The 15002-nt window shown below is 41.5% G+C and overlaps 1 protein-coding gene across 1 annotated transcript in view; it reads left to right on the plus strand.

The window, feature by feature from the left end:
• The first annotated feature begins 9107 nt into the window (after positions 1 to 9107).
• DNAH14 (dynein axonemal heavy chain 14) overlaps positions 9108 to 15002 on the plus strand; it is a 440851-nt gene continuing 434956 nt past the window's right edge. The window contains exon 1 of the mRNA XM_055583763.1: positions 9108 to 9186. Within this exon, the coding sequence (XP_055439738.1) occupies positions 9108 to 9186 (79 nt within the window). The remainder of the gene's footprint in view (positions 9187 to 15002) is intronic.

Consider the following 15002-nt stretch of genomic DNA (forward strand, 5'->3'; position numbering starts at 1 on the left):
TAAAGCATCTGCCTGTAGTGAGGGAGACCCAGGTTCGATCCCTGGGTTGGGAATATCCCATGGAGAAGGAAATGGCAACCCACTCCAGTACTCTTACCTGGAAAATTCCATGGACTGAGGAGCCTGGTAGGCTATAGACCATGGGGTCACAAAGAGTCGGACATGACTGAGCAACTTCACTTTCACTAGTAGATGCAGAATTACATATCTTTATACTTTTCAAAGAGCTTTCCAGGTGGCGCTAGTGGTAAAGAACCCACCAGCCAATGCAAGAGACGTAAGAGATGCAGGTTCGATCCCTGGGTTGGGAAGATCCTCTGGAGGAGGGCATGGCAACCCACTCCAGGATTCTTACCTGGAGAATCCCATGGACAGCGAAGCTTGGCAGGTTACAATCCATGGGGTTGCAAAGAGCACAAAACAGCTGAAGTGACTTAGCATGCACCACAAGCACATCTTCCAATACTGAGCACTTTATTCCTAATTTTTAGAAAGCTAGTTTGATGGAGAAAAACAGAGCAGTGTATCACACATTCTCTAAGATAGTCCCCAGTATCCCTATCTCCTGTTATTCATATCCTGTGTAATCAATCTCCCAGCCTTGAGTGTGGGCTGGATTTACTGATTAGCTTCAACAAATAGAACAAGGTAGAAGTAATTGAGATTATCCTGAGACTAGATTATAAAAAGACTGTGGTTTCCATCTTGGGCACTCTCTGGCTTTCTCTTTTTCAAGTTACCATGCCATGCTATGGGAACACTCAGGCAGCTTATGGAGCGGCAGACCATGGCAAGGAAGAAAGGCCTGTGGCAACTATGTGAATAAGTCTGGAAGCAAATCTTAGGAGGCATTCCAGCAGCCATGCTACTGAGCTTGGAAGTGGATCCTCTGGCCCAAGTTGAGTCTTCAAAGGATCATAGCACCAGCTGACAGCTTAATGCAAGCTCAAGAGGAAACCTGGGTCATAACCACCCTTCTAAGCTGCTACCAAATCCTGACCCACAGAAACTGTATAAGATAATAAATATTTGTTGTTTGGGACTTCCCAGGTAGTGCTAGGGTAAAGAACCTGCTTGCCAATGCAGGAGATAGATGTAGGTTCAATCCCTGAGTTGAAAAGATCCCCTGGCAAAGGGCATGCCCACTCCACTATTCTTGCGTGGAGAATCCCATGGCAGAGGAGCTTGGAGGGCTACAGTTCATAGGATTGAAAAGAGTTGGACAGGACTGAAGTGACTTAGTGCACACCTACTGGTTGTTTTAAGCTGCTCACTTTGGGGTAATTTATTTTGCAGAAATAACTGTTTTCCTTTGCCCCTTCTCTTCTATCTCCTCTTCCTGCTCTTCTTCTGTCTTTTTTTGGTGGCACCATGTCCTAAACATTATTCTGGATGCATTTCCCTATATTCACCCATTTCATTGTTACTAGATACCTTTGTGTTAGAATTATTCTTATATTAAAGGCAAAGAAGCACAAATTAAACAGCATGCTCAAAAGTAAATACTTACTGTGACAGACTTTTAACCTGTGTCTTTATGATTTCAAAGCCCATGCCCTCTCCCTGGTGTCACAGAACCCTCAGGCCCCACAGTCTGCTGCCTGCATGGTTGCCCAGTACATGTCCAGTAACCGGCTGAGGGACTTCACTGGTGTGGGGACTACAGAACTTTCTTTCCTATTTAGTTCATCAGGCTGTTCAGATCTAGCTTTAAGGATTCCCATTTGAAAAGATAGTGTTGAACAATATTCTAAACTTAGTTGAACAGATCATACCAAAATACTGAGGAGCAAGAACTAGATGAATACAAAGGATAACACACATTTATTCAGTCTCCTGCCTTCAAGGAATTGTGCTCATAAACATATTACTGAAAAGACTTCTGCTGTTCCAAATTCTGAGCTATCTGAAAGTTCAAATAATTGGAATTGGTTTTTCACTGTGCATGGGAAATAAAGACAAACAGAAAAACTTTTATTAGCATTCAGATACACATGTGCACACGCATTTTCTGGGACACATTTTCTTGAGGTCATCAAAATTCAGGTCAACCTCTATCTTTCACAGGTTTAGGACAGGAAGCTACAAGATTTTCTTAGTGCTTTTTGAATTACTGAAGACTTAAAACTCAACATTCAAAAGACCAAGATCATGGCACCTGGTCCCATCACTTCATGGCAAATAGATGGGGAAAAAATGGAAACAGTGATAGGTCTTACTTTCTTGGGCTCCCAAATCACTGCAGACTTTATTTTTTAGGGCTCCAAAATCATTGCCAATGGTGACTGAAACCATGAAATTAAAAGACGCTTGCTCCTTGGAAGAAAAGTTATGACCAACCTAGACAGCATATTAAAAAGCAGAGACATTACTTTGCTGACAAAGGTCTGCAGAGTCAAAGCTATGGTTTTTCCATTAGTCATGTATGAATGTAAGAATTGGACCATAAAAAAGGCTGAGGGCCAAAGAATTAATGCTTTAGAGCTGTGATGCTGGATAAGACTCTTGAGAGTCCTTTGAACAGCAAGGAGAGCCAACCAGTCAATCCTAAAGGAAATCAGTCCTGAATATACATTGGAAGGACTGATGCTGAGGCTGAAGCTCCAATACTTTGGCCACCTGATGCGAAGAAGTGTTGCTGTTGCTGCTGCTGCTAAGTCGCTTCAGTCGTGTCCGACTCTGTGCGACCCCAGAGATGGCAGCCCACCATGCTCCCCCGCCCCTGGGATTCTCCAGGCAAGAACACTGGAGTGGGTTGCCATTTCCTTCTCCAATGCATGAAGGTGAAAAGTGAAAGTGAAGTCGCTCAGTCGTGTCCGACTCTTAGCGACCCTATGGACTGCAGCCTACTAGGCTCCTCTGTCCATGGGATTTTCCAGGCAAGAGTACTGGAGTGGGTTGCCACTGCCTTCTCCAGCAAAGAAGTGACTCATTGGAAAATACCCTGATGCTGGAAAAGATTGAAGGCAAAAGGAGAAGGGGGCGACAGAGGATGGGATGGTTGGGTGGTATCATCAACTCAGTGGACATGAGTTTGAGCAAACTCCAGGAGATAGTGAAGGACCGGAAGCCTGGTGCACTGCAGCCCATGGAACTGCAAAGAGTCTGACATGACTGAGCAACTGAACAACAAGAAAAATTAATTTTAGTATCAATCTAATGTTTTAATTTTATACACACATACATGCACACAAGCACATATATAAGAAAATGGACATATTTATCTCTGTTCGTTTCCAAGACAAACCATTCAATATCACAGTAATCCAAGTCTATGCCCCAACTAGTAACACTGAAGAAGCTGAAGTTGAATGGTTCTATGAACACCTACAAGATCTTTTAGAACTAACACCCAAAAGAGATGTCCTTTTCATTATAGGGGACTGGAATGCAAAAGTAGGAAGTCAAGAAACACCTGGAGTCACAGGCAAATTTGGTCTTGGAATATGGAATGAAGCAGGGCAAAGACTAATAGAGTTTTGCCAAGAAAATGCACTGGTCATAACAAACACCCTCTTCCAACAACACAGGAGAAGACTCTACACATGGACATCACCAGATGGTCAACACCGAAATCAGATTGATTATATTCTTTGCAGCCAAAGAAGGAGAAGCTCTATACAGTCAACCAAAACAAGACCAGGAGCTGACTGTGGCTCAGACCATGAACTCCTTATTGCCAAATTCAGACTTAAATTGAAGAAAGTAGGGAAAACCACTAGACCATTCAGGTATGACCTAAATCAAATCCCTTATGATTATACAGTGGAAGTGAGAAATAGATTTAAGGGCCTAGATCTGATAGATAGAGTGCCTGATGAACTATGGAATGAGGTTCATGACATTGTACAGGAGACAGGGATCAAGACCATCCCCATGGAAAAGAAATGCAAAAAAAGCAAAATGGCTGTCTGGGGAGGCCTTACACATAGCTGTGAAAAGAAGAGAAGCGAAAAGCAAAGGAGAAAAGGGAAGATATAAGCATCTGAATGCAGAGTTCCAAAGAATAGCAAGAAGAGATAAGAAAGCCTTCCTCAGCGATCAATGCAAAGAAATAGAGGAAAACAACAGACTGGGAAAGACTAGAGATCTCTTCAAGAAAATCAGAGATACCAAAGGAACATGTCATGCAAAGATGGGCTCGATAAAGGACAGAAATGGAATGGACCTAACAGAAGCAGAAGATATTAAGAAGAGATGGCAAGAATACACAGAAGAACTGTACAAAAAAGATCTTCACAACCCAGATAATCACGATGGTGTGATCACTGACCTAGAGCCAGATATCCTGGAATGTGAAGTCAAGTGGGCCTTAGAAAGCATTACTATGAACAAAGCTAGTGGAGGTGATAGAATTCCAGTTGAGCTATTCCAAACCCTGAAAGATGATGCTGTGAAAGTGCTGCACTCAATATGCCAGCAAATTTGGAAAACTCAGCAGTGGCCACAGGACTGGAAAAGGTCAGTTTTCATTCCAATCCCAAAGAAAGGCAATGCCAAAGAATACTCAAACTACTGCACAATTGCGCTCATCTCACACTCGAGTAAAGTAATGCTCAAAATTCTCCAAGCCAGGCTTCAGCAATATGTGAACCGTGAACTTCCTGATGTTCAAGCTGGTTTTAGAAAAGGCAGAGGAACCAGAGATCAAATTGCCAACATCCGCTGGATCATGGTAAAAGCAAGAGAGTTCCAGAAAAACATCTATTTCTGCTTTATTGACTATGCCAGAGCCTTTGACTGTGTGGATCACAATAAACTGTGGAAAATTCTGAAAGAGATGGGAATACCAGACCACCTGATCTGCCTCTTGAGAAATTTGTATGCAGGTCAGGAAGCAACAGTTAGAACTGGACATGGAACAACAGACTGGTTCCAAATAGGAAAAGGAGCACGTCAAGGCTGTATATTGTCACCCTGTTTATTTAACTTATATGCAGAGTACATCATGAGAAATGCTGGACTGGAAGAAACACAAGCTGGAATCAGGATTGCCAGGAGAAATATCAATCACCTCAGATATGCAGACGACACCACCCTGATGGCAGAAAGTGAAGAGGAACTAAAAAGCCTCTTGATGAAAGTGAAAGTGGAGAGTGAAAAAGTTGGCTTAAAGCTCAACATTCAGAAAACGAAGATCATGGCATCCAGTCCCATCACTTCATGGGAAATAGATGGGGAAACAGTGGAAACAGTGTCAGACTTTATTTTTCTGGGCTCCAAAATCACTGCAGATGGTGACTGCAGCCATGAAATTAAAAGACGCTTACTCCTTGGAAGGAAAGTTATGACCAACCTAGATAGCATATTCAAAAGCAGAGACATTACTTTGCCAACAAAGGTTCGTCTAGTCAAGACTATGGTTTTTCCTGTGGTCATGTATGGATGTGAGAGTTGGACTGTGAAGAAGGCTGAGCGCTGAAGAATTGATGCTTTTGAACTGTGGTGTTGGAGAAGACTCTTGAGAGTCCCTTGGACTGCAAGGAGATCCAACCAGTCCATTCTGAAGGAGATCAGCCCTGGGATTTCTTTGGAAGGAATGATGCTAAAGCTGAAACTCCAGTACTTGGCCACCTCATGCGAAGAGTTGACTCATTGGAAAAGTCTCTGATGCTGGGAGGGATTGGGGGCAAGAGGAGAAGGGGATGACAGAGGATGAGATGGCTGGATGGCATCACTGACTCGATGGACGTGAGTCTGAGTGAACTCCGGGAGTTGGTGATGGAGAGGGAGGCCTGGCATGCTGCGATTCATGAGGTCGCAAAGAGTCGGACAGGACTGAGCAACTGATCTGATCTGATGATATAGCTCTCAGACACGAAATCCCTCTGAAGATACAGGTGTTCAATAATAAGCATAAAATTTAGATCTTCTTATGGTATTTGTCCGCAGGTCTGCTTTGGTTCAGATTCACTTGTAGTTTTTTCTTTTTTATAAACTGAGCTTTTGAAGATTGGTAACTATGTCTTACTCAGTTTTGGGGTTCTTCAAAAAATGTAACAACCCTTTAGAAGTAAAAATAGAAGTAACACTAAAATACTTTGAAGTAGACATTTTCACTTTAGGCTGAGTAAAGATAAGAAAAATATACACTTCTTATTAATGGGCTGAATGTAACATATTTAGTGTGTATATGAAGAATGAGGTCATAAAGCTTGTGAAATCTATAGTCAAACTGCCTGGGTTCAAACATGACTCAGGTATTCACCAGCTGTGGGGCGCTGGTTAAGCTGTTTAACTTAGTGCTCCAGTTTTCTCAACTGCGAAATGGGAATAAGTATGAAATCTACTAGAGTCGAGGATCAAGTAAAGTAATACATGTAAAGTACTTCACGCTGTGCCCAGCACACAACTCCACAAATGGAAGAATCATTGTAATTATTAAAATATAGACAGAACTCAGAGAGGAGGGAATTTGTGAATGAATGTCTGCTGAAATTGAAACTCCCATATTTTGGCCACCTGATGCAGAGAGATGTCACATTTCCCAGCATCAGGAAAAGATCCTGATGCTGGGAAAGATTGAGGTCAGGAGAAAAGGGCGGCAGAGGATGAGATGGTTGGATGGCATCACTGACTCAATGGACATGAATTTAAGCAAACTCGGGGAGATAGTGGAGGACAGGGAGGAAGCCTGGTAGTGCTGCAGTCCAAGGGGTCACAAGGAGTCAGATGCTACTTAGCAACTGAACGACAGCAGCAACCATGTATCATTATTCTGTGGTGTCATCTTGGGCATATTATCTTGGATTCTCTGATCCTCAGTTGCTTTATTTGTAAGATGAGGACAAGACTCATGAAGTAAGTACTAAATGAGTTAAAGCATGTAAAGCACTTAGAAAAGAACCTGACACATAGCTAATGTTTAAAGAATTCATTTATTCATTCAACATGGACTTATTGGCACTGGATACTCAATAGCACATGCCAAGCACTGTGCTGGGTTCTGGGGAATCCTGGAGTGAATGAAACAGTCCCTGCTCTCATTGAGGTTACAGTCTAGGGAGGGGAGATGAAAGAACCCATTTCAGTGCAGGCTGTGATAAGGTCTATGGAAGTCATAAAGCAGGGTCAAGGGACAGAGAGTGAGAGCTGAGGCTGAACTACTTCATAGAGAATGGTTACATTTGGGCAGAGACTGAAAGAAGAGAGGAAGTGAGTTATAAGCCTGCTTTGGGGAAAGGTGTTTTAGGCAGAGGCAACAACAACTGCAAAGGTCCTTGGGTGGGCCCTTGTTATGCACAAGAATAGGAAGGAATCAGAGGACTGAGCCAAGAAGGTGGGAAGAGTGGTGGGAGACGTGGGCCAAGGAGTCACGGAGGCCACATCATGCAGGACCTTGAAGGCCACTGTTTGGAATTTGGGTTTGACTGTGAGTGAGAGAGGAAGCCATTGGAAGGTTTAGAGCAGACTAGTGATTTGATCTGACTTAGGTTTGAAAAATATCACTTTATAATACAAATGAATGTGCATGCAAAACAGAAACAGACTCACAGATAAAAAACAGACTAGTTTTTTTAGCTACTGAAGGGAAGAAGTAGTAGGGAGGGACAAACTAGAAGTATCGGGGTATGGGATTAATGGATGCAAATTACTGTGTAGAAAACAGATAAGAAACAAGGGTAGATTGTACAGCACAGGGAAATATAGCCATTATTCAATAATAACTTTTAATGGAGTATAATCTGCAACTCTGGAAGTTGGTGATGGACAGGGAGGCCTGGTGTGCTGCAGTCCATGGGGTCTCAAAGAGTCGGACACAACTGAGCGACTGAACTGAATCTGCAAAAATGCTGAATCGCTATGCTGTACTCCTGAAACTAACATGATATTATAAGTCAACTACATCCCAAAAAGTGTATCACTTTGAAGGGAGGTAGTTGATGAAATATAGGTTGCTCATTCTTTTTGTTATTATTATTTGTATCTCTCTTGCTAAGAGAAAACATCCTCCTTCAGAATGGGTACCTGATGTCCAGATCTAAAAAATGTGACTAAATTCCCCAAAGACTGTTAAATGATGAGAAGGAGACCAGTATTTTTGAACTTTCTTATTTTCTTACAAAGTTGACTTTTCTTTAGAGCCTACTATAATTTTTTAGTTCTTGGTTAAGGTATTCAAGAAGAGTATGTGTGGATTTTCTTTCTCAAAGAGTTGTTGGTTCAGATTTAAGGCACAGTAATCATGTTCAGGGAAATCACTAATGGCCTTATTGATTATGCAGTGTTTGTGGATGGCCTAACACCTACTGGTGCAGAAAACTGAACTTAGATGGTATACACATGTGTGCGTGTGCCTGCACGTGTGTGTATACACATATGTGTGCAGATAAACATGTGCACATATACATTTCAGATAGTGCACATAGTATTTCAGATCTGGTGTCTATGTGTAAGTGCCCATGTGCATATGTATGGCTGAGTGTGTGCATGTGCTATACACATACGTACACACGTGCTCATTATAAGTGTGTGCATGTGTGTGCCTTGCATGGCTTGAGTGTTATACACATATTTATGCATAGTATGTTTGGTGCAAAAGAAAGCAGAAGCTCTTCACAATCTCTGTCTTTGATACACACACAGTCCATTTGGGGAAATTCAATACCAAAGCAGCAGTGAAACAGCACGGACCTCAACAGGCCACCTTTTATTTCACTCTACAGAGTGTGTCATTATCACTGAATGCTTGTGTTTATGAAGTCCTCAGATACTTTAAACATCATTCCAAGGATACTGCCATAAAATATGATCTGTGTCTCCTCCACCGATAAAACCAAAGGATGGAATTAAGTCAGCTTTAAGCTCTTTTCTGTCTAAAGTGCTGTAATTCAAACATACACTTTAGAAATTACAGTCATCATTTCAAAATTTTCAAGAAAAACAGCTCCCAGGTGACTCAGTGGTAAAGAATCCACCTGCCAAAAGACGTGGGTTCGATCCCTGGGTGGGGAAGATTCCCTGGAGGGCATGGCAACCCTCTCCAGGATTCTTCCTTGGAAAATTCCATGGGCAGAGAGGAATCTGGCGGGCTATAGCCCATGAGGTCGCAAAAAGTCAGACATGACTGAGCACTCACGTCGTCATCATAGTATGAGAAAGCGGCCATGTTGGATACCCTGGCTAGGTCTCTTCTTACCAAGCTCTTTTTCAACTTCCAAAGGGTCGTGAAGCTGCAGAGCAGAGGTGAGTGGCTCACTGAGAAGTGGCCAGAAGACTGCGAGAGGACTGAGGCTTCAGGCACTCAGCCAACTGTGGCTTCTGCCAAGGTACATCTCCATCATCAGGCTTGCCTTCACTCAATGACCTGCCAGCATTGTTCATTCTTTCATGCACTTGTTCATTCATTTTCTTTTCCCCCTCCATCCTTATTCCCTCTCCTTTCCCATTTTCTCCCTTTGCATTCACTGACTCTTTGCTCCTCCCTTTCTCTGCTGGAGGGCAGGCAAGATCAGATGCCAGGTGTATACTGGGCCTGGTAGGATAGGCACCCCACTTTCTCTGTGTGGAGCCACATCTATCTTATGATCTGTAGCTCCTTATTTCCACCTACAGATTACTCCTTTTTTTTTCCCCTAGTCTCTTGAAAGTCCCTTGGACTGCAAGGAGACCCAACCAGTCCATTCTAAAGGAGATCAGTCCTGGGTGTTCATTGGAAGGACTGATGCTAAAGCTGAAACTCCAATACTTTGGCCACCTGATGCGAAGAGTTGACTCATTGGAAAAGACCCTGATGCTGGGAGGGTTTAGGGGCAGGAGGAGAAGGGGACGACAGAGGATGAGATGGCTGGATGGCATCACTGACTCGATGGACATGAGTTTGAGTAAACTCCGGGAGTTGGTGATGGACAGGGAGGCCTGGCGTGCTGCGATTCATGGGGTCACAAAGAGTCGGACATGACTGAGTGACTGAACTGAACTGAGTCTCTTGTTGCAGATTCACAGATACTTCATTTAACAAAAAGGAAACCTGGGCCCAAAAGGGGCTCAGTGACTCAGCTAAAATCATACAGCTGCTTAAGATGCAAACCACTATCCCTGAATAAAGCTTAAAAGTCACCACTTCATAGACTAAATGGCATCTTAAGGCTTCCTACTATCCAGTTAGACAAACTCTGGAACTGCATTCAAAGTTTTCCCTGTAACTATGGAAAGAAGAAATGAGAGGCCAGATCTAGCAATTTCTGAGCTATGGTCAGAGACCAAAATGCTAGAATAATGTTGACTAGTAGGCCTAATGCATTTTTATTTCAACATCTCTTTTCTTAACTATGCTAGACAATTGCAATTCTACTGGATTTCTTAGTTTCATTCTTTAAAATATTGATTTACTATCACTTTTAAAAGACATGTTCAGTGTTTGAAGGTCTTTAGACCTTCTAACATAATAATATTCAGCAAAAATTGAAGTACCAAGGAAATTTATAAATGAAATAACTAGCAACAGTAACTTGCACAGTACTCAGTTCATTTTAGAAACTATATGAGTGATGACTGAGTGAATACTCTGTTGTTCTATGTGTATACATCTATACACATTGATGGATATTAATATGAAATTTAATTGTTAAATACACTGTTGAATCAAACTAATAACTAGTAATTGTGCGTGGTGATTTTTCTGTTGGCACAGTAATGCCCTAGTATTTTCTGCTTTCAGCAGAATAATTACAAGGCCCCGCCCCCCCACCACACCTCTTGCTGTCTGGCTTGGTGATTGAGCTGTACACCAAAGGGATATCACCTGTGAAAAGCAGATTTTGAGCCCATGTGCCCAGATTTTAAGGTACCTGTTTATTGTTGGGAAAGGAGCAGTTATTTACTAAAAATGCTTACAGTTACAGAAAGAATCTGGTTTTCTGTGAGTTGGAAAAATAGTCCTATTACAAATCCATAATAAGTGTAGAGTAGATTCAGGCAGGTCAAACAAAACAGCAGAAATCTAGCACAAAAGCCATTTAGATAGGAATGGGCTGTGAGCATTGGTTCTAAGTCTATAAAAAGGGTAATTACTTTGGCAAGTAGTTCATTTTCTACCCCATAAAGGCAGCTGTAGATGGGTTATAAATAAATGATGGCTCATAATTCATTAAAAACAAGACGATAGGGAATGTTCTAAGGAAGCATGAGTTTTAAGGAGAACCTTCCAAATTCAAGAAAGGTTACAGAGGACCAGGACAGCACAAGTCCCTCCCCAAATGTTGAAATAACCAAAGAGGGGCATTTTCCTTCACTGGGGCTGAAGGAAAATTCTTCTAGTCCATCTGTTCTTGGCTCGGTGCTAAGCATTACCCTTCCTCTGCAGGCATTCTTCCCCCTCAGATACAAGCAGGACACTGGACTTAGAATCAGAAGGATTAAATTCAGGTTACTCCTAGTAGTCTTGGGCAAGTCTTAACGTCTTTTGTTCTCAAATGCAAAGCTGGGTAACAGTTGTATCTGACTCACAGAACGGTTGTAAATTCTTCTTGCCTTATTCACTCAGTGAATACTTGATTGGTGATTAAAGTCCTGCCTTGTACCTGCTGCTGGGAGGATACTAAGGATCGAACACCAAAACCCCAACCCCCGAAGAATTCAAAGCACCCCTGTCCAGGGCCTACTTGGGTGCAAATATCCAGGAGTGGGGCCCAAGCACAGATATCTTTTACAAAATCCTCAGGTGAGCTCTGGGGCTTTCCAATGCTTGAGAAAGTGAAGAATCCTCCTGCAATGTAGGAGAGGCAGGTTTGATCCCTGGGTCAGGAAATTCCCTTGGAGGAGGGCATGGCAACCACTCCAGTATTCTTGCCTGGGAAAACCCATGGACAGAGGAGCCTGGAGGGCTATGATCCATGGGATCGCAAAGAGCTGGACATGACTGAAGTGACTGAGCACAGATGCACAGGTGAGCTCTAGGCTAAGGATTGCTGTTGTAGAGGCATGTTGAGAATTGTCCCATTGGAAGTAAACGGGACGGACTTCATGGCTGTGAGGTAGGTCTTGAAGGAGAGGCTAAGAGTTTGCCAACAGAGGGCACCCAATGAACAAAGGCAGGGCACATTTGGCCTTAAAGTTTGGAGTGGCTGAAGCCCAGAATGCATTTCCTCTGGTTCCAGAGATGAGATAGAGGGTAAGTGAAGGCATGATGACAGAGGAACAGGAGTGCTGTGTTATCATGAAGGCAATGGGGGAGTTTCTGGGTTTTTTATATTTATATTAATGGGATTCAGCCCATACTATCCCCAAATAGGGTTTCCCTGGTGGCTCAGTGGTAAAGAACCTGCTTGCTAATGCGGTTTGATTCCTGGGTCAAGAAGATCCCCTGGAGAAGGAAATAGTAACCCACTCTAGTATTCGTCCCTGGAAAACCCCATGGACAGAGGAGCCTGGCAGGCTACAGTCCATGGGGTTGCAAAGAGTCCGACACGACTTAGTGACTGAACAACAATATCCCCAAATATGGCACCTTGGCATATTTAATATCTTAAGCTGAAGGGATTTTTTTTTTTTTTAATGGCAGAAGTAGGAAGGTCACTCAGACCTTTCCATCCCTTTTGCCCTTCTTTCTTAAATAGGTCATAAAACACCACAGGAGAAATACTCTCTGTGTACCAGGAGATGGGAAGACATTTTTATCACTGATACAGGGAATTTAGGGCCAAGAAATCCATACAAACAAGTGTTAATAAACCAACCCTTACCTTTCTAGTTACATCCCCACCAATTACTACCCCTAGCTCGGATCCATTTATGTTACTGATTCATCACAAATTAATTGTTTCTGGGTCTAAAAAATATAAAAGCCTCTTATTCTGGTCACATCTTGGAGCATCATTTTCTTGTGAAGACTCCTCAGTTCAGTTCAGTTGCTCAGTTGTGTCTGACTTTTTGCAACCCCACTGACTGTAGCACACCAGGCCTCCCTGTCCATCACCAACTCCCAGAGTTTACTCAAATTCATGTCCATTGAGTTGGTGATGCCATCCAACTATTTCATCCTCTGTCATGCCCTTCTCCTTCCACCTTCAATCTTTCCAAGCATCAGGGTCTTTTCAAATGAGTCAGTTCTTTGCATTAGGTGGCCAAAGTATTTGACTTTCAGCTTCAGTCCTTCCAATGAATATTCAGGACTGATTTCCTTTAGGATGGACTGGTTGGATCTCCTTGCAGTCCAAGGGACTCTCAAGAGTCGTCTCCAGCACCACAGTTCAAAAGCGTCAATTCTTTGGCACTCAGCTTTCTTTATAGTCCAACTCTCACATCCATGCATGACTACTGGAAAAACCATAGCTTTGACTATACGGACCTTTGTTGGCAAAGTAATGTCTCTGCTTTTTAATATGCTGTCTAGATTGGTCATGATTTTCTTCCAAGGATCAAGCATGTTTTAATTTCATGGGCGCAGTCACCATCTGCAGTGATTTTGGAGCCCAAGAAAATAAAAACTCTCATTGTTTTCCCATCTATTTGCCATGAAGTGACGGGACTAGATGCCATGATCTTAATTTTCTGAATGTTGAGTTTTAAGCCAACTTTTTCACTCTCCTCTTTCACTTTCATTAAGAGACTCTAATTCTTCTTTGCTTTTTGCCATAAGTGGAAGACTCCTATGTACATATAAAAAATAAAAAATAAAAGATGTGTATCCTTTTCTCCTGTAAATCTGTCTTTGTCAGTTTAATTTTCAGACCTAGTCAGGGACTCTAAGAGGGAAAAAAAAGAATTTTTGACAAAAAAAGAAAGCATTGATTAAAGCAAACATCCATTTGTGATGAAAATGCTCAACTGGGATATAGAGGGAACATAGCTCAACATAAGAAAGACATATGACAAGCTCCACATATAGTATCATATTCAACAATGAAAGACTGAAAGTCTTTCCTCTGAGATCAGGAACAAGACAAGGATGCCCACTCTTGCCACTTAATCAGCATAGTACTGGAAATCCTAGCCACAGCAATCAGGCCTCAAGAAGAAATAAGACATGCAAATCACAAAGGAAGAAATAAAAATAACTTCATTTATGGATGATGCAATTATATATATATATATACACATATACATATATACATATATATTAAAATACTCAGCCAAACCCTGAGGACTCCACAAAGAAACAGAACTATTTAATTCACTAAGGTTGGAAGATACAAGATCAATATACAAAAATTTAATGCTTCTGGGTTGGAAGAATGAATATTGCTAAAAAGTCCATGTCATTCAGAGCAATTTACAGAGTCAATACAATCCCTACCAAAATTCCAATGGGATTTTTCACAGAAATAGAACAGAATTAATTTTAAAATGTGTATGGAACCACACAATCAGTATACAAAATGAGTTATATTTCTATATGCTAATAATGAACTATCAGACTAGCCAAAGCAATCTTAGGAAATAATAAACTTGGAGGCATCATGCTCCCTAATTTCAAACTGTATTACAAAGCTATAGTAATAAAAACACTACAAGATTAGCATAAAAGCAGACACATGGAATGGAACAAATAGAGAACCTAGAATTAAAACCATGTGGTCAATTAATCCATGATACAGGAATCAAGAATATACAAAGGGGAAAAATAATCTCTTCAATAAATGGTATTTGGAAAACTAGACAGGACATGTAAAAGAAAGAAACCAGACCAGAATCTAAAAACACACACAAAAATGTATTAAATGGATAAAAGACTTGAATGTAAAATCCAAAGCCATAAAACTCCTAGAAGGAAGCATAGACATTATACTCTTGGATACTCATCTTAGCAATATATTTTTTTTTTTTTGGATCTGTCTCCTTAGGTAAGGGCAAAAAAGGCAAAAACAAATCAGTGAGACTACACCAAATTTTCCTTTGCATAACAAAATAAACCATAAACAAAATGAAAAGACAAACTGTAGAACGGGAGAAAATATTTGCAAGTCATATATCTGATAAGGGGCTAACACCCAAAATATTTGAAGAACTCATACCACTCAACAGAAAAAAAAATCAATTAAAAATGGACAGAGGAACTGGAT

The sequence above is a fragment of the Bubalus kerabau genome, chromosome 5, assembly GCF_029407905.1.
Source record: "Bubalus kerabau isolate K-KA32 ecotype Philippines breed swamp buffalo chromosome 5, PCC_UOA_SB_1v2, whole genome shotgun sequence".
Lineage (NCBI taxonomy): Eukaryota > Metazoa > Chordata > Mammalia > Artiodactyla > Bovidae > Bubalus > Bubalus kerabau.